Source organism: Rhinolophus hipposideros (assembly GCF_964194185.1).
Source record: "Rhinolophus hipposideros genome assembly, chromosome: 15".
NCBI lineage: Eukaryota > Metazoa > Chordata > Mammalia > Chiroptera > Rhinolophidae > Rhinolophus > Rhinolophus hipposideros.
Window position 1 is genome coordinate 11,838,551 of NC_138061.1, and position 23,714 is coordinate 11,862,264.

Genomic DNA, 23,714 nt, shown 5'->3' on the forward strand with positions numbered 1-23,714 from the left:
ATTCCTCCTATTTCAAAGATGAGGAAAGTAAGGCTTCAAGTCACGAAGATCACAAACTAAGAGGTGGCAAAGCTGGGGGCATTTCACCCCAGATCTCTGACAGGCAGGAGGAATAAGTATAATTTTTATCCACGTACAAATGGGGAGACTGGGCATCAGAGAGGCTTAGTGCCCGGCCCAAGGCCACACACCAAATGTGTGGTAGAGGCTGGTCTTGAGCCAGGGGTTCTGAGACCAAATCTGATGCTTGTCCCACTACTGGCATAGTGACAAAAACTGTTAACAAAGTGCACACTATGTGCAAGGTGTCCTCTGGGGCCTTCTTTGTCTTTGACAACCTAGGAGGAGCTCCTGGAGAGAGGCTGGATGGAGCTCGGTGATGCCTGAGCCTGAAGTTTTAGCTCTGGCCACCCCAGCCCCATTGACCATGGGTTTGCCAGCAGGATCGTGGGATGTGTGCCAGCATGCCAGCACGGGGCTAGAAAACAACAGGGTGTCTTTGTCCTTGCTCCACTGACCCCCATATTGTTCTCACACGTGGCCCACACCCCTTGGCCAGCTGAGTAGGGAAGGCTGGGAAGTTTCATTTTTTTAATTTTCCAAATTAACAGAATTTCCGAGGAGAGGCTGATTAAGAAAAACATCTTAACTGGGAAATGAGCGTGCTCTTTTGCAAAGCTCCTGCGTTACACGGGCAAGCTGGGGGTCTTTACCAAGAGCTGGTTATGAATAATAGCCAATTGTAATGGCCAGCTTTGCTGGAAAGCTTCCTTTGCTGAAGAAACTGGGTAAAGCATTATCTAATGTAGTGCTCCAAAGGCTCTAGTATATGTTTATCAATCGCCTTTTACAAGTGAATCAGAGAAGGTAGGTGACTTACCCTAGGCCACACAGCTAGGAAGGGATGGAGGTGGGATTCCAACCCAAGTATAATCTAATTCCCAAACCCATACCATACCCCTTGGCCCTCTGCTCCCTGCCCCCTGCCCTCCAGGGTCTTGCTTCCTGGTGGAGGAGACAGAGAATAGGTGAGGCCCAGAGCAGTTGCCTTATACATTCTGCATGCCTGGGCACTGGTGAAGGTCTGCCTTGACTCTTTTCATGCCTGTCTGTTTTCCTCCTTTCCTCTGAGGCTGGGCACTTCTGGGGGCTGGGTTCCCGTCTGGCTTGACTTTGTGTCCCAGCACTGAGAGGCCTGCACATGTCTGAATGAGAACGAATGAGGGAGAGGAGGAATGGATGACCATGTGTCTTGGCTGACCTGCAGTGGGATGCCTCAGGAAGGGGTACAACTTTAATGCCAACTTTAGGTATAAAAGAAGGAGGGCATGGACCCATTTTCTTGATTTGTTTTAGAGCAAGTACTTCCCCTCTGGGTGGGGATGCTGCCCAGCTCGGGGTGACTCCTGGCTCTGCCCCTTTTAGCTCCGACACCTCCAGCAAGTGGCTTGACCTCGTCACCCCTAATGTCCCCCTCTGAAACATAGGCCGATATTAGTTTATACTTCTTAGAGGGAGAGCTGTGAAAATTAAATGAGCATATTTACATGTAAAATGTAAATGACGGCTACCATGATTTCTTCCTGGGAGAGTTGATGTCACTTCAAGAGTTGATTTTTAACAATTAAGTAACTTGAGTGCTGGGTACCGGAGGGTTCATTACATCATGGCCTTTCCTTTTGTGGACACTTACAATTTTTCACAGGAAGACAGTTTAAAAACAAGTAATAGAAATTTAAGGTTTTAGTTTTGTTTAGGAAAAAACCTGAAGATATATCATAGGATTGAATGCAAAATGTAAATGCAGTCTTTAAATAAAACACAAGCTTTGAAGGAGATGAATGGCCTAACGCAGCCCCTTTAGAATTACGACCTCAGGCCGAGGTTGCAAGTGATCTCACTAGACCTTCATCTTTAAAAAGTGGGAATAGTGGCGCTGTTAGAGTGTGTCACATGCTCTGCCTCAGTTGACCTTACAGCTAAGGCTCTGGGGTCCCGGGTCACCCACTCCTGCCTGACACCAGAGCCCTCTCCTGCCCCTGCCATTCACAAGCTGCTTCCTGACATGCCCTGGGCTCCTCAGCCCAGTGCACCTGGCGGAAAAGCCGCCATTTTATGTAGTTGTCTTGGAGTTTGGTTCTTAATCTGGGGTCCTTAGGTCCTCCGGCTTCAGGATGCTGAGAGCCTGGAACGGTACAGCAGGGGAGTATAATTCTGTGCACGGTTTTCGGGAAGAAGCATCACAGTACTCAATTTCCCCAAAGAGTTTGTGACATTCTTTCTGCCAAACGAAGTTAGAGTATTGCTGGCCAAGAGGATACATTTTGGCTGTTTTGTTTCTTACAAGTTTAGAACAGTGCCTGCTACATAGTAAAACCTCAGTAACTATCTGTGGAAGGAGGGAGTGACCCTCATCATTAAGTGCCTTATCCAGTTGTTCTTCCTGGATCTATGGTTTCCAGAACAGAGAGACCTCTTTTCGTGTGCTCTTTCTTAGGGAGGACTTAAAGTTCCCCTCAGGTAATCTCCCCACTTTACAGGTGACAAAACTGAGGCACAGAGACAAGCTCCCAGGGTGGAGTTTAGGAACCTAGTGATCCAGAGACAGTGCTGTCTGTATCTCTTCTCCAGGCAAATACTATGACAATGAACCTACCACCAGGAAGAAAACACAAACGGTGCAAACCAAGAAGGTATACCAGCCTGCCTCTCTCTAGGACACACACATTAGGCAGCGTAATCAGGCAGCACCATGATAAGGGGACATTTGGTTTTTCAAGGGCTTTTTCTGGCATTTGAGACTGCAGATGACTGGATCCACCGGGATTTATCTTTGCACAGTGCAGAATTCTCTCTTTGTCCCTGACAGAATTATAGAAATTATAGAAAGAGAGGAGGGACTCTGGAAGTCAAGGCATCATAACATGGATTCCATGGTGCACACTCCCTATAGGGGACAGACATTGCTAGTCAGCACTGCACCCATCTCCACAGAGCTAGAAAGGGCCGCAGCGCCTGCCTTCTCAGTGTCCCAGGTGTCACCTGTCAACTACAGTCAGCACGAGCCATCTCCTGCTGGGCCTTTTGCAGAGGAGGCACTGAAGGTTGAGCTGAGCTGGACGGCAGGTTCTGGGATTTGGCCCCAGCTCTGTCATTGATTGTGTGCCTTTGAACAAGAGATTTAGCTTCTCTGGGCCCGGTTCCACTCCATTGTTTGTTTACTTGACCATTCATTCATTTCTTCAACAAATATTTATCGTGACCCTGCTGTGAGCCAGGCACTGGGCTGTGAGCTGGAAAAGATGAAAGAGATAGTTTTTCTCTTAAACGTGAAACCTTTTGGCTCTAGTAGTCTACAGTGTGTTTCAGCCCATGTAGAAGCTCTCCTGGCCATGAGATCATTTCCTTTGTCCTTCTGCGAGCCTTCTCTCACTTTGCAGTGTCCTTCACATATGGCTTCTAGAATGTCCCATCTTGTTAGGAACCAGGAGCTTGCAGGGCCACAGTTGGAGCAGTTCTAAGGACACTGCAGAGAGAGCTACCATAGGCATTTGCTCTGCTGCTTGAAATACACACAAAAAATATTTGGATAACCCTGCATTACCTGAGCAGGTATTTCTAAAGTTTACATTGCAGGCTGGAGGGCTTGTGATGTTTTGAGAAATAATTTCCTCCAGCCTTTGAATTTTTGCCTGGAAGAGTCCGCTCATGTTGTATGTGCAAAGTGTGTTTCGGAATGTTTATGGAGAGGCTGATTCACACCAGATGGGGTGGAAATCCAAGGGAAAAGGATGTATAAACCGGACACTAGGCTTTGGCTCCGAGGCTGGATATTTGAAATGTAGTAAAAGTCAGAGGTTAAGGACCCCGATGCTTGCTGGGCTTTCCCTGTAAGTTTGTCTTACCTCATCTGATACTTGTTCCTGTTTTAAAGGAGTCACTTCTATGATATTCAGTTTATAGGTAAAACTCTGGTGGCATATCTTCAAGTCCCAAGTAGCATTTACTGGAAGCTTTCTGCATGAAAGCTCAGTTTTGGATGAGTATCAGTATTTCTCAAACTTAAAAATAAAATAAATAATTTAAAGATAAATATTTTTTAAAAAAACAACTCACCCCATATTGTCTATGTTTCTTCATCAGCCAAGAAAATTTTACCTAGATACATTCTATAATTTATAATACACAAGAAATAGGCATCTTGTGGTCCAAATTTGCAAACTGAATAAGAAGTCCTATTTACAGCAGTGTACGTAGCCTCGCCCTGTGATGAGTATTTTACATGTATTACCTCCCATCATCGTCTTACCTATGATTATGGACCCTTTTACAGGTGAAGAAACAGACGCAGAGCAGTGTATCCCCAGGTCACCTGAGGGGGCTCCACACTGATTTGAACCCTGGTCTGGCTGACCCCCCATGCTGTCCTCCACTCTGCTTTGTGCTGTTGTATTTTCCCTGTCCTGGTCCCCATGTGTCCCCAGGATGAGCACCCTCAGCAGTTGACCTATCAGCAAATGTTTTGCCGTTTCATCTGATCTGGGGGTCGGAGGACTCAGCCACCTCCCCTGGCCCCGCACTCTCCAACCTGTCCAGGTGTTCAGCCCTTTGTGCAGTTGGTGGTTGGTGCAGATGACAGGGTGTCCTGGCTGCCTGGTAGAGTATTTGGCTGGATTGGCCTCTGGGATCCAGCTTCTATTGGCATGAATTGATATTGCAGGGGGAGAGTATATCTTTGTTTGGGGGAGGGGGTGTGAAGAACAGGGAGCCTGCTGACAGGGAGGTGTCTTTGGCCTGGTGGATGAAGAGGATCCCAGAAACAATGAAAAAGGTGAGGGCCTGATGCTGAGGGGGTTGTTTTCCTTCAATATTTAACAGTCTGTGCCAGGCTCTATGCCAGAGTCTGTGGACATGGCCGACCTACCCTTGGCGAGCTTGGGCAAACTGAAGTTGGAAAGACCCAAGTTCTAGTCTCAGAATTCTAGTCACAATTCTGCAGATTCTTAGCTGGGTGACCTTTCTGGGCCTTGATTTTGTCGCCTGTACAATGGGTTAATAATGATACGTACTGATCCCGGAGTTGTGATAATTGCTATGATAGAATTGTATGGGGACTCAGGCACGGAAGACAGGGGAAAGGCCTCATTCTATTATGGAGGGCTGGATGGTTATCTGGAAGTGTGACATCTAAGCTGAGACCCGGAGGAGGGGTTTACTGGCAAAATGGGTGGAGAATGGGCTCCCAGTGGAGGCATCAGCTCTTTGGGGACCTGCAGATGGGCCCATGTGGCTGGAGTGTAGAAGGTGGTGACTTGGCTGTGTGCTGGGCCTCTTTCTGGGATTCAAGTGTCCAGCCAAGATCTGTAATTGGTACTGGTGGGGGGTGGGGACATTCTAGCTGCCCACGCCCACAGACCACAGGGACTTCTGGGAGGAGGATCCTTTGGAAGGGAGCTGGAGGTAACTTGCTGTCGAGCAACCTCCCACAGATCTGAACATGCTCTGAAATGACTGGGAGATCCGCAGGAGTCGGGGTGGTGTCCCTGTGGCGGGCTTTGTCCTCCCAGCTGGGCAAAGCCTGTTGTTTTCCTGCTTTACTGACTGAGTCTGTCCATCATCAGGCGTCTACTGAGTGTCTGCTATGTGCCAGACACTATTTTGGAGACCAGCATATGGAGGTGAACCACACGGTCCAGAGCCCTCCTCCCCTGGAGCTGACTTCCTCCTGGGGATGAGGCAGCAGTCTTAGCTAAAATGGCCTGGACAGGTGACATTTCCTGAAGTGAATGAGGGAGCAAACCACATGATTCTCTTGGGGAATGTGTGCCAGGCAGGGTAACCAACTGGAGCAGAGGGCCCAAGGTGGGACCAGATTTGGCGTGTTCAGATGAGCAACGTATGTGTTTCGGCTTGAAGGATGGGAGAAGAAGGAGCGAGAGTCAAGGGGCATTGGAAGGCCAATTCATGTAGGACCTGGGAGCAGGAAAGTGCTAGGATCTCACTCTGGCTGTTGGTGGGGAAGAGATTATAGGCAGCAAGGGTGGGGGCTCTTCCCTGAGGTTGAGTGACAGGAGAAGGGCCTGGCCTTGAATCTCAGCCCTGCTGCTAATGGCCTGAGGAAGCTGGAGCAGGGCCTCAACCTTCGTGTGCTTCCATTTCTTCTGTAAAATGGCGATGACCTCTGTGAGAATTCGGTGAGACCTGGCTGAATGTGTGCTCACCAGGGCGATTCTTAAACTGTCTGCTCTCGGCCCACAGCATGGGGCCTACATGTCATCGCCCATCCTCCTCATGTGCCCTCCGGTCATTGCAGCTGAGGGTCCGTGGAGATGGCAGATGGTACCCAAGGCCTTTCCACTGCGGCCTGCAGGAGGGCGGGGGCTGCAGGGTTCCTGCTGGTTCTGATTGGCTGCCAAGGCCAATCTTGATGCCAGAGATCAAGAGCCTGATGGGGAGGGACAGGGTGCCATGAGGACACTGAAGAGGAGCACCTAGGCTAGAATGGGGTGCAGGGAAGCCTTCCGGGAGTGGGGCGGTCCGTGCTGAGCCTCCAGGTTGCCGGTGGCGGCAGGACCAGGAAAGGAGTATTCCAAACATCCAACACATTCTAAGGCGTTTGGAAGCGCAGCACTTAGGCAGAGGTGGGTGGGATGGATCAGAAGAAGTCCTGGGGGAGAGAGACAGCTGTGGGCAGAGCAGGTCAGATTCGCAAAGAATGGACTGAGGGGTAGGCTAGGCGGCAGGGGACTGGTGAGGGCGCCCTGCAGACATGTAGGCAGTGAGAGGTGATGGGCTCTGGACGAGACAGTGGCCGTGAGAATGGAGAGATTTCAGAGGTCAACTGGACAACCCTTGACTCGCACATTGAGTGGACATGGAGGAGCATAGAGGGAGGAATGACAGGTGACGCCATTGTGTGTGGCTTAGTGACTGGTTGCCTTATTGAGATCCTGCAACCACGAGGGAAGACAGGAGAGGATGAGCTGGGCTTTGGTTAAGTGGGAAGGGCCTAGGAGGCACCTGGGGAGACTCTCAGGAGGTCTGGAGCCCTGGGGGAAGGTCCAGCCCTGGGAGTAGAGGTGGGCTTCTCCACAGATAGACAGAGGAGCCTCCTGAGTGCCAAGCTGCCTGGGCAACAGAAAGGGTAGCAGGAGGAGACAAATGAAGAGAGGTGTGTGGGTATGTAGCGCACTTTGGGAGCCCGGAGGTGGGGGCAGTGTCCTTGGTTTTCCTGTGCTGGTGGCCTTGGACTGGGGCCCTGAAGGATGCCTGGAGGTGGGCAGGTAGAAGAGGGAAGTGAAGGGCATGCCAGACATAGAGGCGGAGGCAGCTTGTCACCATGGCTGAGGAAGGCTTCTTGGGAGAGCGACTACAGAGAGGGTGGTTGGGGCTCACTATTGTCCAAAGTGTTGAAAGTCGCACTTAAGAGTTAGGGCTCTTTCCCGTAGAGGAGGAAGGCCTGGCATGGTTTCGAGCACTAGAGAGACTCAGTCAGACCCGTGTTTATTAGAAAGCTCTTTTTGGCCTCACCGCCCAGTTATGTGTCCATGTGACACTGGTACTTAGTGGACAGAGCGCTGGTGGCTCTCCCTGCCCTCTCATGTTCCAATCCATGCAGCCTCTGCCCAGCCAGCTTCACTCAGTGGGGATTTATGACCAGAACTGGGCGGGCAGCTGTAGGGCCTGGGTTGGTCCTTCCCTATTCCATCCTGAGCCTGCTCAGCCTGGCTGTCACCCTGACAACTGCCTCAATGCTTCTCCTGCCCACTTCAGCTGCCACATGCCCCTGGCCTCCAGGCCATCTCATGGGTCTGCCTCTGAGATGGTGGGGTGTTGTCTCAGCAAGCAAACAGCCTTAGTAGGGAAAGGGCACTCTTTGGGAAAACACTGTTTCCACTCTGGGAGTGCCCCTGTCACGTGGCCCCACTGCCCACTGCCCTGCACAACTGGCCATTGTTCACTGTTTAAAAAAGGTGACTTTGACTTAATCTAATACTCTCTGGACTGCTTACCATATGCCAGACCCCAAGCAAAGCATGTTACATGCATTGTCTCATCTAATCCTCTTCAGTCTTATGATGTATGTTTTCCTGTTGTACCCATTTCACAGATGAGGATACTGAGGCGTGTTAAGTAACACGCCTGTGGTCTCACATACAGCCACAGACTGTACATTTGGGATTTTTAATGCAGGTAGGTGGTTGAGGACAAATTCATCCTTTTAACTCATCACCCTACAATCACTTTCTGAGCAGAGCCTGGTCTTTGGCCTCTCCCTACAACCCTCTGCCCCCGCCCCCCCAAAAAAACCCAGCGGTGATGATGCCTCCCCTAGGTGTCTTTTGGGAGCCATGGACCATCTCAGGGCATGAGGGGGATAGCTGGTGGTTGTGACCTGGGTGAGGATCCCAGCTTGGCCCCTTACTTGCTATGTGTGTTCTGGGGCTCATCGCTTGCCCCCCTCAAACCTCAGTTTTCTTATCTGCAAAATGGGGGCCACTAGTCCCCACCTCTTAGTTATGAAAAGAAAATGAGATAAAGTTCTTAAGCACTTAGCATAGTGTCAGGCACATTGGAAGGACCCAGTAACAGTGGTCATCATCACTGCCCTCGTTGCCGCGACGGGTGGCACTGCTGACCCAGAAGCCACCTGGCCAGGCCCGAACAGGTACCTGCCAGGGACGCGCGCGCGTTTATGTGTGGTGGAGCCCTAGGACAGGGAGAGTGAATCACTGACCGCCAAAGCTCTGCATTATTGATGTCGTTATTCTCAGACTTTTAACGAGGGTCCGGGTGAGAGCCCATATGTGGAAGGCGCTAGGCAGCCTCCGCCGAAAGCGCCTCCGGGCTCCGGAGTTGCCATGGAGCCCCAGGGGCGGCCCGGATGCCGACGCCGGCGGCGGGGCGCAGAGCGCGGCCCCCGAGCAGGCCCCGGGTCTGCAGCCTGAGTCCTGGCCGTGCCAGGTTCTGCCTTTGCGCGGGCCCTTGACCGCCCCTTTGGGACCCTGGGGCGGACCGGGGCAGGCGTCCTCGGGAGGGTGGGGTGTGCGTCCCGTGCCTGCCGCCGGGATTCCGCCCCCAGCGATTCCAGGGCGGACGCGCAGCGGGACCGAGGGCGCCTGACCTCGAGTCCCACCGCCCGCCGCGCCGTGTGCCCTGCGCGCTCCTGCATCCGTGGGGCGAGCCAGGGAGCCCGGGCCGCGAGCCCCGGGGAGGAGGAGCCGGACCTCGGAGGGCCGGGTCCCGACGCGCCCCACGACGCGCCTGCCTTCCCGGGTTTTCCCGGCCTTTTCCAGCCGCCCGGCCTGGCGGGGCGGGGCGCGGGGCGGGGCGCGGGGCGGGCCCGGGAGGAGCGCGGGGAGGAGCCCGGGCTGCGGCGGCGGCGCGTCAGAGCGGTGCTCCCCAGCCCGGCGGCTCAGACCCGGCCGGAGCGCGGCTGAGGACGCGGGCAGGAGCCCCACGGACACGAGCGCTGCGCGGGAGGCTCGTCTCGCGGCCCGGGGCTGCGCGACCATGGCCAACAAGGATGCTGGCGGCAGCGACACGGGGGCTCGAGGTGAGTGCGGAGCGCCGGTCCTGCGGCTGCGGCGGGGCGGGCCGGGGAGGGGGGAGGCGCGCTCGGCCCGGCGCCCCGCAGCTCCCTCCCGGGCCGCGGGAAAGTGGGCGCTCCCGCCCCATTCTGCTCGATCGGTGGGGCCGAGGTCAGCGCCACGGTGGGGCCGGGGGTCCCGGGGGCCGGAGGCGGCCCACCGGTCACGTGCTCCGTTCCAGGCCGGGGTGCGGACACTGCGGCGGGGACCGTAACCTCCGCCCGGGCACCCTGGCCGTCCCCGCCGCGGGGTGGCGCCCCTTGCGGGGCCGGGTGCGAGCCCGGGTGAGAACTGTCCGGCATGCCCGTCCCCTGCACGCTGTGAGGGGACGCCAGCGCTCACCCGAGAAAGGGCTGGCGGCGGGAGGGCCGGGCATCCCCAGGGGCTCATTTCCGTGACTCAGCGAGGAGGTGGGAGCCCAGGGGGAAATCGGGGATTTGGACCTGTCCCCTCCCTCTCCCCGCCGAGTCGGTCCACGCGCCCGGAACGGGGGCTGCGCTCCGGTCCCAACTGCAGCCTACTCCCCTCCACGCCTGTCCTCAGGGATTCTCTGGGCTGGGAGGGGCGCCGCGGCGGGGGCTCAGCTGTCCCCCCTTTGCCCCGGCGAGGGTGGGGAGGAAGGCAGCACCCAGTGCACAGGACAGATACTCGCATTTCGCATTGTGGCAGGGCGGCTTTCGTTGGGGAGCGTGGTTAGGGCTCAGATGGGGCGGGGGCGGGGTAAGGAGGGAGAGAAGACCCAGGAGCCGGGGAACTGGAGGAGCAGCTCCTGGAGCCCCGGGCTATAAAATCACGGCTTCGCCGGCGGAACGGACGGGCTGGACAGGATTGTGGGTCCCAAGTGGAGAAAGTTGGGTGCGTGGAGGCGCCGTGCGTCCCTGATCTGCAGGGCTGTGGCAGGGGCACCGGCTGGAGGTGCGTGGCCCCGCGGCTTCCCCCAGAGCAACAATTCTAGCGGCCTAGCGAGGATGAAATTAAAATGCCCGGGACTTAAGGGAAATTCATCCAGGAAAGGAGCTCTCGGCTTTTCGGAGACCCAAAGCTGGGGAAACTGAGTCAGGTGGCTGCACAGCCACCAGGGGCTGTGTGATCAGAGACTTGCTGTCTGTGGCTGCGGCCCCCGCCCTCTGCCGAGCTCCAGAGGCACCTGCCCCCTCCCCAGCCCATTGTTTCTGCGGATCTGGGAGGTGCCTCCCCACAGGGCACTGCAGTGGTGGGGGAGTGCAGAGGGAGGGGCAGATTCTGGGAGCACGCGTGGAGAGCCCAGGCCCCGAGCCCAGGTGGTGTTCAAACATCCCCAAACTGCCCCCATCCCCTGTCCTTCCCCAGCTGGCAAACACTGGCAATGGGCTAGAGGCCGTCTTTGTCTGCACACCAGTCAGCAACTGGATTGGTTCATTTTCCCCACCCCTTTCCTTTAAATTGGAAGAAAAAAAAATAGGATGATAGGGAGGAGCAGCTGAATTACCAAGAGCTGCTAAAGCTTTAAGTTAGTGAACCAGTTTCTTGCCTCTCTTGCTGGGATAAATGGTGAGTGGCTGTATCAAACGCAAGGTGGGCCATAGGATTTGTCAGATCAGAAGAGTGAGCAGGGATGTCCACCCCACACAACCATTTTGTCTCATAAAATGGAAATCAGCAGCTTTATTGCACACACACACACAGAAACACACACACACACAGAAACACACACACACACACACACACACACACACACGGGCACTCACTGCGTGGTTGGGGTTGTCTTCCTCAGGGCTGGGAGAGCTCGCCATCCAGGACGAGGTACACGTGCTGGGGTGGTGAACCTCCTGCCCCCTTCCCCTGTGTCTGTTTTAGTGTTTCTTCAATTCCAATCATGGGCAGTTCAAGGCAGCCTGTGAGAATTCCTAGCACGTGGACTTGGGACACAGAGCAGGCTCTCCCTGGCAACTCACTGCTTCTCTTTGGGCTCCCATCTCTTCATGTATAAATGGGAGATACTGATAATGTCTCATAGGAACAGAGCCTGCTCACCCACCGCCTAACACATCTGTTTCTGAGGTTTCCTCAGTGTGTATTCTGGGCTGGAAAGATGAACATGAAGTATTTTATTTTTTAAATCTCAGAACAATTGTGCTACCAGCATTCCCCTCTTACTGGGTAGGAAATCTAAACATAGGTTGAATGACCTATCCAAGGTCACGCATCGAGGCAGTATTGATTCGGACCGGCCATCTGAGTCCAGGGCTCCAACCCTTCACCTCCATGGGTGCGGCCAGTGATTACCATTCTGTTAGGGACATAAAAATGGTTGTTCTTCACGGGATTATTTCAAGGATGCCCTTGATGCAAAAGGATAAGTGCCACAGGCATCCATCTTTGTTGGGACTTGTGAGCAGTGGGAGCCCTGAGTGCGGGGAGTGCCAGGAAGGCTGGCCATACATTTTTTCCCAACAAATCAAGTGAGGGTGGGGTGGGTGGATGGAGGTACCCACTAAACAAGAGTGGTGGAGTGTTGGTAGTTGTTGAAGATGGGTGATGAGTACAAGGCAATTCCATTACTATTTCATGTGCTTTGTAGATGCTTGCAAATTTCCTTAATAGAACATTTAAATTAGTTCATTTACAACGTCAGAAGGGCCACCCTTTAATCTTTGGAGCTTTGAACAGCAAAGACTGAGATGACCTTCAGTCCTGCCCCGCCAAGACCTGTTCTGGTTGACTCATAGAGCCCTAGAAGGATGAGATGAACTTGGAAGGGGTGGGGCAGGTTTGGCTGGCTCCCGTGGTGACCCAGTCAGGGGAGGTGTAGGCAGTGGAAAGCTAGTAATTTGTTCCAGGATGGGTGGGGGCAGGGTAAGGAGAGGAACAGCAGATGGGGTTTTACCTGGGTTGGGGGTACCTCTGGAGGCATTGCTTTGGACTTTTGAGATGGGATTCTTACCGTCCTGGTAGTTAATCATAGTAAAAATAAACATTGTAAACACAGATGTGTTGAGGACTTACTTGATGCTGAAATCCGTATCTCAGTTAGCCCTCACCACATTTGTTACTGAATGAATGACTCATGAGGGGGCCCTGTTACCCGCAGTTCACCGAAGAGAAAGCTTTCAGGCCAGCGTGACACAGCTGGAAATGGGCTGAGCGACGGTTAGGAGGTGGTCAAGCTGTACAGCCTCTCCTGGCATGTGCTTAGCATGTCATAGGCCTTTAGGGAATTTTATTCAGTGAATGAATGAAGGCATGACTAGTCAAGTGTGGCTGCCCCATTTCCCTATGGCCACCAAGCTACTGATGGAAGTGAAAGGGTGCTGGTTGTGGCTTCCCAAGGAGCCAAGCCAAAGTTGAAGTGATGCTTTGGGTATCACTGGTTGGGACTCTGGCCATGGGGTCCACTTCCGTGTCCATATCTGCCTCTGCAGCTGTGTCCCCTGCCACTGTATGGTCCCTAGTACGCCATGTGCGTGCTTCCCACACAGTGTCTTGTGTTTCCCCTCTAGAGCCCTGTGATCTCCTTTGGCCCTCACGCAGGTCCCCCTACCAGGAATTTCCTATCGCTAACAAATTGCTACTCATCCTTCAAAACTCAGTTCAGGTATCACTTCTCAGGAAGCGTTCTTGGAGTCATCCATCTGAGTGAGATCCCAACTGTGTGGTTCCCCAAGACTTCGGTACTAAGCATTGGTGATTTGCACGATGTTCCCCTTTTATATGTGCATATCCCATTGACACCTCCCACAACCCTTTGAGGTTGGTGATATTGTGACCCCATTTTGCCAATGAGGTCGTTGATGCCTTTGAGAAATGGGTAACTTGCCCAGCCATAGCACCAAATCACCCAGCTAATTAGTGCTGGAGTTGGTATATGAATCGGTCATATAAAGTTTTTGCTCTTTCTCTTAATGCCTTTTTTCCCAACAAGGGCAGGGACTGTGTCTTTCATTGCCATACTCTTAGTAAAGGCGCATTGTAGGTGCTCAATAAATATACCCTTTTATGTGTTGAGTGAATATCAGTCAGGAAGCCACGAGGCAGCACAGCAGTGGGGAATGGCACTCGCATCCTGCCCCCTCCACGGTGGAGTGGCGCTTCTAGAAGCGCAGATACTCAGGAGTGGGAGGAAGCACAAGGGGTGCGGTTATGGCTCAGTCAATCCCTGAAGAGATTCCAACGAGGCTTTGAGTGACAACTCAATCTTGTGGGGGCGAAATGCTCCCTCATGGCGGAAACAGGCCTCTTTGGTAAGGGAGAGAGCTTCTTTGTGATCACTGTGCATAATTAGGATGGCAGGGAGGCACCAGGGGCCTTAATGAATGAGCGGCACATGGGAGGGAGCGAGCGCCTCCCACCTGAGGTACATCGGGTCTGGGCACTGCCAGGAGAGCACGGTGAGCCAAGGAGCCGCCCCAGAAGTGCGGGCACTGCTCGGAAATGAACCCCGCCCCACCGCAGTGGGCTCTGCAAATCCTCGCTCTATTCTTTTTAGTGCATACGACTCCCAGGTGCAGTGGGGTAGAGCTGCAAAGTGGATTTGGAGTCCAAAGACTGCATGTCAGCCCCAGCTAAGCTTTCCTTTCCTGGTGTGTGCAAGGGTGCATGATGCCTGCCTAGGTCTATTGTGGGAACAGTGGAGAGAATGGATGGGCAGGAAACGTTTTTTTTTTTTTTTTTTTTTTTTTTTTGATTTATGGTGCTCTTTCCCCACAGCAGGAAGGGAGAGGTGGCCTTCCTGCCTCTGCCCCCCAGATGCCCACTGGGATTGCCCGTGCTCTGTATGGTGTGGTGGCGGGTCCAGCTGGCCTGCTTTCTTTGGGGGCTTTAGGAGGAGAGCAGATTCTGCTCTGATTTTTCTGACTTGGGGCTACGTGAGGAATATGTATGTTAGGTCCTGATGCCTTTAGACCTTCAGTGAACTCCTCTTTCCTGGCAAAAACAGAGCCAGCCCCGTCCAGTGCCTTTACCCCATCTCTGCAGATTTCACTGGTGAGAAGCAAGAATGATGGCAGCTATGGGCTGGGCCTGGAGCGTGTGATGTCAGATGTGACACGTTTTGGCCACTGGTTTTAGTCATCACAGTGGTTCTCAATCCTGGCCACTTCTTAGCATCCCCTGGAGAGTTTTTTAAAAGTCCCGATGTCCAGGCTTGGTCCCAGAACTATTACATCAGGATGTCTCTGAGTGAGCAGCCAAGTTTGAAAATCTGTGAGTTACCACATATCTGGATTTCAGACTCGGGACCTTAGCACATGGGGTTGTGGGGCAGGGGGCAGCAGACAGCTTACTCCTTGGCGCTGGATTGAGTCAGCAAAGAGTTCTTCAAAGCCTCACCTGTAGCATCTCAATCTTCATAAACACTCCATGTAGTGTGTGATTCTTTTGCAGGGGGAAACTGAGCCTCAGAGGAATTAAGTGCACTCCTCAGGGTGACATAGCGCCTGGGGGTGACGCTAGAACAGAGCTCAGGGTTGTCAGGGAAGCTTCCACAGGCACAGCCTGTCCTCGGGTAACTGTTCCCCTATCTTCAGCCATGTGGGGTTCACCTGCCACGATATGTACCTAATCAGCCAAACCATGAGGTATTGATTATTTAAAAAATTATCTACTGGTGTTTTTTTTTTTTTAAATGCATTTATTTTAAGAGTCTTTTTCATATGTCAATTCCATAAATAGAAAACCTGTGTCCCTTGCCACAAACAGAAGGTAACCACAGCAAAAATGCACGGCAAGCCAAACAAGGTTAGTACACTTTATTGTTGCCTGGGTTTGGCTCTGTACCAGATACAGAGGGAGACGAGAGAGAGTTTTAGCAGAGGTCAGGGACACAGGAGCACCAGACTGGAATCAGGCTCCAAGGGCACTGAAAAGGAAGAGGAAAGCTTTAGGAATCACCTGCCGGGAAGTCCTTCTACTTCTCCTTCCCAGACGTCCTGGCACGAGGCCCTCTAGACAAATGGGGCCTGGGAACATGTATTTGACAAAGTGCACCCAAAGTGGGTCTTAAAATCCGGTGGGAACTCGTGTCTCTGGTCATGGACCACCACAGTTGTCTCTGGCCTGCCAGGAGAATGGGACCCTTTTTCAGGGGAGCCCTGCACTAAAATGTGCTGCTTTAGGTTGGTCAGGTGGGGAAGGAGAATATTCCAGAGGGATTTCACAGGGGCCGTCAACTTAGATTCCAGTCCTGGCTTTCCCATGGGATTCTGGGCAAGTTACTTAGCCAACCCCCCCCCCCACCTCCGTTTCCTTATCTATAAAGTGGGAATAATCCTGGTACCCATTTCTGAGTGCATTTGATTTACTCCCATAACCCCTGCTAAGTGCTGAGTACACTTCCTGACTCATTTGCTTTTATCTGCTGTTATTGTTTATGATGACGAATCCAGGGGACACAGGTAGGGCAGTTATCAGCAGCTGCGTTTCATCCAGGAGGCTCCCAGGGCAGAAAGGCTGGCCCGCGGTCCTACAGCGAGGAGGGAGCAGACCTCAGCCTGAGCCTCAGGCCGAGCCACATTCTTGTCTCGCAGGTCCAGAACTTTGGAGGAGAGCTGGATGTTTCAGGCTGTCGGCCCCGTTTGACTCCCAGTTGGTTCTTTGCCAAGGCTCTGAGCTTCTGGCTGAGTTTCCTGACTGGGGCACCAGTGGGGTTCAAGGTCTCTTTACTTCCCTGGACTCTACCCAGGGCTGTCAGACGTTCTGCCTTCACATGGACCCCTAGTTCACCGAGCATCAGACAGGCTCCACTCGCTGTGCTGAGACCCCAGATCTGCAGTCTTGCAGGTGCTTCTCTAAGTCCTGCCAGGACTACCCCTCCTCTTCTAGCCTTGCCCATGGCCTGGCAGCTGTGATATCAGGTGAGGCTGATGGCTGCCCCACGGCACCCTTTCCGGGGAGCCCCGAGCCACAGAGTATCGGCCTCGGTTTTACTCCCCTGATCTTTAGGGCGGCCATGCGTCCTGGCTTGCTGGGACAGTTCTGGTGTATGCCTCTTGTCTCGGTGAAAGTATTGGTAGTGACTCCTTTCAGTTGCTAAGTATCCCAGCTGGGAAGATAAACTATATGGTTGTGCTATTTATCTCTGTCCTCTTCTCAGCCATCTGGGATGTGCGACGCCGGAGGCAGGAAGGTGTGAGGTTACACCCGGGCTTTGGGCTCAGACACTTCTGGGTTCAGATGTGTTGAATGTCTGGGTGTAACATCGCTATGCCTCAGTTTCTTCTGCTGTAAACACAGATGATTAAAAATCCCGCTCCACCGGGGCACGGTGAGAATTAAGTGAGGGGATGTATGTCAGGTGCTAAGCAGGAGCCTGGTGCAGTTAGTGGCTGTGATTGGTCATTGTCACTGTTGGTTTGATTTGGGAGGCGTAGGGGTTAAACGTGGGATGCGGAGCCAGACGGCCTGGGTTCAACTCTGGGCTGTGTCATTAACTTGCTCTATGGTCCTGGCAAGTTACTTTACTTCCTAAAGGCTCGGTTTTCTCATCTGTAAAATATGGATTATAATAGTCTTCTTCATGTGTTTTTGTGAGGATTAAATGAAGTAGATACAAGAAAAGCACTTAGAACAGGGCTGACCGCAGAGTAGACACGGAATTAATGTTAGTTATTATTATTAGTTGTTGATGGTATTACAAATAACAGTGCTAAGTTACATTCTTGCAAAACTACCACAAACTCTGTGGTATAAAACAACATCAATTTATTCTTTTAGTCTGGCGGTTGGAAGTCCATACTGGGCCTAACTGAGTTAAAAATCAAGGTGTGGGCAGAGCTGTGTTCCTTCTGGAAGGAAGCTCTGGGGAGAACCTGTTTCTCCCCAGCTTCTGGAGGTCACCCATATTCCTTGGCTTGTGACCCCTTCTTCCATTTTTAAAGTGTATCCCTCCAGCTTCTGCTCCCATTATTGCTTCCCCTTTCCGACTCTGCCCTCCTGTCTCCCTCTTGTAAGGACTTGTGTAAGCAACTCTTCTGAGGCCCACCTGGACAATCAGAATTATCTCCCCACCTCCAGCTCCTTAATTTAATTATACCTGCAAAATCCCGTTTGCCATGTCAGGTAACGTACTCCTAGGTTCCGGAGATTAGGCCACGGGCATATTTGGGGGGCTGTTATTCAGCCTACCATAGCCAGAAACATTGGGGGTCTTGCCTGGATTTAGGAATGTTAGTTAGAGAGCCTTCCGTCTCCCCAGGAACAGTCTGAATGCTGGGAACTGTTCCTCCTCCATGTTTTACATGAGTTGGGTTCCTCTTGAGTCTGCTGCATGACGCCTTCTTGGAGTTGGGGTTGTTGGTCAGCCCTTGACTTTTACATAATCCTGATCGGGTTCTTGGAGACCCTGCTGCTTTCAGGGCCATCTTAGCCCCTTCTCAGGGTCCTATGGAATCAGACCTAAATAAAAGGTTCATTGTCTCCCAAGTGCTATTAAGTTATTAAAGAATTAGTGAAATGTCTACAAAATGTCACTTTCTATTTGCTTTTACAATGTAACAAACCATCCCCCAAATGTAACGGCTTAAGGGAGTAGCTGTGTGTTTGCTCAGGATTCTGGGGGTAGGTAGGTTTCCGCTGGGTGGCTCTTCTGCTCGTCGTGCCTGAGGTCACTGCTGGGACTGCAGCTATGTGATGGTCGGGCTGGACTGGAGAGTGCAGGTATCATCACTCATAGCTCTGCGGGTGGATGCTGGCTGTCTGTGGCCTTCTTTCTCCACGGGGTCCTTTATCCTCAAGGAGCCTAGCTCAGGCTTCTGTACGTGGTGGTCTCAGGCCATCAAGAGGAGAAGGGAAGCTGCAGGGCCCCTTGAGGCCTTCCTGAGAAGTCGCACGGTATCACTTATACGGCCTTCTTGTGGTGAAAGCAGGCCCCACAGCCAGCCCAGATATAGACTCCACTGCCTCAGCGGAGATGCTGCGAAGAATTTATGACTATTTTTAATCTCACAGTTTGGCTAAAATGTACCAACGTTAAAAGATTGTGTTACATTTTGAAACAACCTGTAGGTTAGATTTTTCTCACTTCTTAAGATTTTCTGTGAGCGTGTAATGTCAAGAAACCAGCCCGTTGTAAATCAGATGTTACTCATAGTCCAATTATCTTTAAAAGCAACTTCCAGTTATCTTACACCTAAAATGGTTTGTTTGTTGCTCTGCAGCATGTGTTTGTATGGTTGGGAAGTGGGAGAATGGGGTTGGGGTACATGGAAGTTGTGTCGGCTCATTGGCAGATTTCCCCAGTGTGTTTGTTTTGATAGATCAGGGCACGCTTTCTCATGATTAAACAGCAATAGGTGAGGAACTGAGAAGAAATCTGAAAATTTTAGATGCACCTTTCTCCCCTTAAGTCTATGGGGAGCCCGACGGGGCAGATGAAGGAGCTGAAGGCATTGCCCCTAGAAGAAAACAGTGGGTGCAGATGACCCCCTGGGTGGGGCTCTTCATTTTGAGGGGAATGGTCTCTGGGAGAAGTGAGTGCCTGAGGCCCTTCACCTCCGAGGAGGAGCCTGGCAGGGCTTACGATGTCAGATCTTACTAGAGCCACTGCTGTTTCTGGAAAGGCTCAGGATGACAAGGTTCCGTAGGTGTTGAGTGATATGCACCAACCCTATTTTCCCCATAAATCCTATTTTTTTAGGGCATGATTTTACAGAATGTGAAGAGTTTCAGGAAAATGTACCCCATGATAGCAGAGATGCCTATGTTTCTGTTTGCTGTAAGATGAGTGTCCATTTAAAAATGTTTGTGCCGTTACAACGTGGGGCCATCAATCAAGAAGAGCCTCCGGTCACTTCTCTTACCTTCACCTCAGTTCTGAGTACATGAACTGAACTTTTGAGATGGTTATACTTCTCAGGGGTAGAGCATGTTTTTTGGGGAGTTTTGCCGACTACGTTCCAATTTTACTGTCAGAAACGGAGACTCTGGGAAGGTAGTAAGTTCTGTAGGATAGATCCCCTGTTCCATCAACCCCCTGAGCACCCCAGAACTCAGAGGGAAGTAAGTGGGTTTTGCCAATGTCCTTTGTTTCCCATAAACTGGAAAAAAGTGATCCCCTTTGCTGCCTTCTGTTCACTGTAAATCAGACCCTGTGATCTTGTTGGTTTCTCTGTGACTGGGAACAGTGGTTTCTGTACGCAGACTCCTGCCTCCTGTTTGGGACACCGAAGATGTAGGTGTTAGCGTTCCAGCCTGCAGCCTTGGAGGCCACTGGCTGGCCTCTGTTCGTTTGTTCCCCAGGTTTCTGTGGGCTAAAGGTTAAATGCCTCTGGCCACTTCCTTTCTTTCTTTTCCTTGTCTTACTGTCCTTGAGGGGCCTCTGTACTGGCTGGGATAGGAAACTGTTTCAGCACAAGTATCAGGAGTCCTGTTCCCAGAGCAGACAGCTGTTGAGAGAACAGAGCTCGTAGGTGGCATCTACAGCCAGGTGGAACCTGGGTGGTCAAAGGTCTGGGTTGGGCCTACCCTCTCATTGTATAGATGGGCAGACTGAGGTCAGGGAAGAGAAGAGGCTGCCCCCAGACACTTGGCAAAGCCAGGATAAGAATCCATGTTGGCTGACTCCCTCTGCACGCTTCTCTGCTGAGCCCAGAGATGGTCTCCAAGTCCTTCTCCTCACAGCAGTCCAGCTGGCCACTCGGCATCAGCCAGAGGTGGCGCATGGATCTGAACGTCGTTCCCATGAACACATGAATGCCTTGTCTCTCCCTGCAGGAGTGACATTTTGAAAGAGTGTTTGAAGAAGCAATGCTAAACTCAGAGGAAGGAGGTACCACATCTAATTGCTGTGAATGAGAGAGTCCTTAGCGGTAGAACCCAGGCACAACCTTTTCTCTTCTGCTTTCTTGCGTCTTCTGACTTCAGTTGACATTCGTGGTTGCCCATCTTTTGTGCCCTGGCCCTTGGCAGACGTAATCAAACCTTTGCTAGCTAGAGGAAGCCCCAAAGGCGATTTGCTAGTGAGGATTGTGGGGTGGTTTCTGGAACTTGGGCTGCCGCTTGGTCTAGGAGGGAGTGCCGGGAGCCTGGCGTTCTCTCTGCACCTCCCCCAGCCTCTTACTTGTTGGAGAAACCACAAGAGTGGGAAACTGAGGCTCCCCCATCCACAGCCCAGGTGAGCATCACCTGTGAGGGAGGCTGTCTGGGGCCATCTGGCCCGTTCAGCCTTCACATGTCTGAACTGCAGGCATTGGCCCCAGGTTGGAAAATCCCAAATTGCAGAGTTCTATAAGTGGCCGATAAGTGGTTGTTATTTTAAGCCACTATATTTTGGAGTTCAAAGTATTTTTTTTCTTCATGGTAGATAACCGATCCAGTCTTATTTTCCTTTCTTTTATGAATCGACTATAATCGCAGGAGATAGATTTAATAAAAAAAGAAAGTTTAATGTCTGTCCCTGGCAAAATAAAAACTCGACAACACTATGTCAGGCCTAACAGTTTGCGGGGGATTTCACTGCTGGGTAAATGGAGGTGCCGTGGAACCTCGGAACTAGTGGAGACCTGAGGGAGGAGTTGCTCTGCATATTTGTGTCTTTATCAGCCGTTAGCACGTAGTGTGACTTCCATGAGCAGAGGGAGACATGGTGAAAGCCAGTGGGTGCAGATAGGGTGTTCTGTGATAGGGTGTTCGGTGTTCTGTGAGCCAACTTCTTCATTTTCCAGATGAAGAAAGAGTCCTAGAAAGTGGCAGTGACCTTAATAACACGCAGTGACTTAGTGGCAGAATAGGGTCATGCTGTCTCTCAGAGCAAGCTAAGGTCCTGCCTGTCTGGGTTGGGATGCTGGTGGTGGGGGGAGGCTGAAGATAAGGCACATTGGGGTGCAGCACTCAGCCCGGGTCTGGTGGTTTCAGGGGCACCCCTGGAAGGAACTTGGAAAGCAGGGGGTTGTTTGCCCTGGGATGCCAAGCTCTTGGGGGGCACTCACAAAGAGAGTGGTGATCAGAGGTGCCAGAGACCCAGCAAAGACCTGGTACAGCTTGCTGCGCCCTGGCAGACCTGTCGTGGGAGAGGCTGCTGGCTGTGTACGTGTGCACACATAAGTATGCGTGTGCGTGCACACATAGGGAGAGAGGGAGAGGGAGCAACAGAGATGGAGGAGAAGGAGGGAGAGACAGAGACAGACAGAGACTGAGTGATGTTAGAAGCTTTTGCTAGGTCTTCCCTTGGGGTTCAGACATGAACCTACAAACACTTGGCTGGTCATGGACATTGGTTTGGCCCCAGCCCTCCTCTCCTTGGCCCTTCCCCAGACATTCGATAGTGAGCTTCCCAAAGTGTCACATGCTGGGGGCCAGAGCCTGATGTTCTCTGAAAGGAAGATAAGCGGCAGGATGGGATTTATCATGGAGCAGCAGGAATGTCAGAATGCACTTTGTCCTACTTATTTTTTGTGTCTCAACCTTGTGTTGAATGTTCATACGGAAAAGCAGAGTTCCCACCGAGTTATGTTATGCAATGGGTACGTATTCCTGTAGAGTAAGGCCTTAAGACAGCGTACAGACATGCAGCCGGGGAATGTTGTGAAGATTGCCCCTCAGAAATCTTAGTGTGTGTGTGGGAACAGGGGAGGGCCGGACCACTTCCTAATGTAATATTCACAATGAGGCTGAAATAAGTGGAGAAACACAAACTCAGAAGCCAAGACTTCAGGGACCGCGGCAGGGAGACGGCCCGGCTCATGCTGTGACTCACTGAGGAGAAGTCAGGGTTGTTGTGTCTGAGGAGAGCAGCCCCTCACCTCCCGCTGCCAGCAGAGACCCTCTGTCACCACACCTCTGCCAGGCCCCTTGCTCACATCTGGTTTCACCCTCAGAGAGAATTTGTAAATTGCTTTCCATCTGTGACTATGCTTACAACTCAAGGTGACTCTCCCTGCCTACCTCCTGGGACCCTAAGGGCCCAGAGCCCGTTAGGGGTCATATGGTCAGCACACTGCCAGCTGTAGGCTTGTTCCCTCATTTGGCAACTGAGCACCAGGAATCTGAGCTGACGTAAGTGATTAAAGGCGAGGGCCGTGCTGGTGGGAGAGGCTGGAGCCCAGTGATGGCGCCAGGTTCTAGGAGCCTCCAGAGAGGCCTGGGACCCAAGCAGAGCAGTCCCCACCCTACAGGGCAGCAGGATTTCTGTCTCAGCACTGAAGATGGCCCACTGCAGGCAGGGGACATTTGGGAAAATTGGGGGGATTGAGTATTGAAGTCAGAAGCAACACCCATGAAATGTACCTCCTCTCCTGGGTCTGGGGGAGGCTGAGGAGCCAAGGCAGCTCGAGACCCCCTTCCGGGGGGGCCCTGAGCCACACTCTGTCTGGAGGCAGCACGGGATTGTGGGATGAGCTCGAGCCCTGGGCTCGCGTCTCAGCTCCTTGGTGTACTCGCTGTGAGGCCCTGGGCCGGCCGGGAAACCTCCCTGAGCTTCTGTCTCCTCGTCTATAGGACGGAGCTGAGAAATAAAGCCGACTCCACGGGGTCGCTGGCCACTGGGTTGGGCAGGGAGTTGGCCCCAGGGTGAGGGGGCCATGTGACCACTGGGAGCTGATGGAGGCTGGGGGTCCTGGTGCAGGAACGGGAGCAGGCAAGGACCTTGGGCAGGACCAGCACTGTGGCCAGGCAGCAGGGCACGCTGGGAGGCCGCAGGAGGCGATGGGGGAAAGCCAGCCTCATCCCTGCTCAACTCATCCCGCCCAGCCATCTCCGCTGGCCCCATGCTGTCCTGGGCAGGTGCTGGGTAAAAGGATGACTTTGGTTGCCATGACAAAAGCATTACACATTCATCATGGAAAATACAATCCAAAGGAAGAACTGAGGAAACAGCCAGGACCCCACACCCAGCCCCTGTTAACCCCTTGGTGTTCAGCCTTGCAGACTTGCTGTGCCTAACGAGACAAAGCTGAAAGATGGGCTTTCACAGCACTTGGCACCGAGGGGTAGAGGATATTATCTTCCTTTTAGAGACGAGGACACAGAGGCTCGGAATGTTATGGTTCGTGAGACAGAGTGGGCAGTGGACGTGATGGTTTCTGAGCATGAAGGGTGTGTTCTTCAAAAGTCTTGTCCTAGATAATTTCTGTCACACTTCCTCGCATGCTTTGCCCCCAGCCACAAGGAAGTCACTTCCGAAGACCCCTTGAGCCCTGACACCAAACATCTGGG

The 23,714-nt window shown here is 52.5% G+C and overlaps 1 protein-coding gene across 8 annotated transcripts in view; it reads left to right on the forward strand.

Moving 5' to 3' along the window:
* HSPA12A (heat shock protein family A (Hsp70) member 12A) overlaps positions 1-23,714 on the forward strand; it is a 139,132-nt gene that overhangs the window by 69,457 nt on the left and 45,961 nt on the right. Inside the window, exon 1 of one of the 8 annotated variants that reach the window (XM_081074990.1) lies at positions 9,374-9,556. The exons of 6 other annotated variants lie outside the window; for them this stretch is intronic. In XM_081074990.1, coding sequence (XP_080931116.1) covers positions 9,514-9,556 — 43 coding nt within the window. In that variant the 5' untranslated portion in view covers positions 9,374-9,513. Of the gene's footprint in view, positions 1-9,373; positions 9,557-23,714 lie in introns of those variants that run through there. One more of the 8 variants, XM_081074993.1, reaches the window with a different exon arrangement.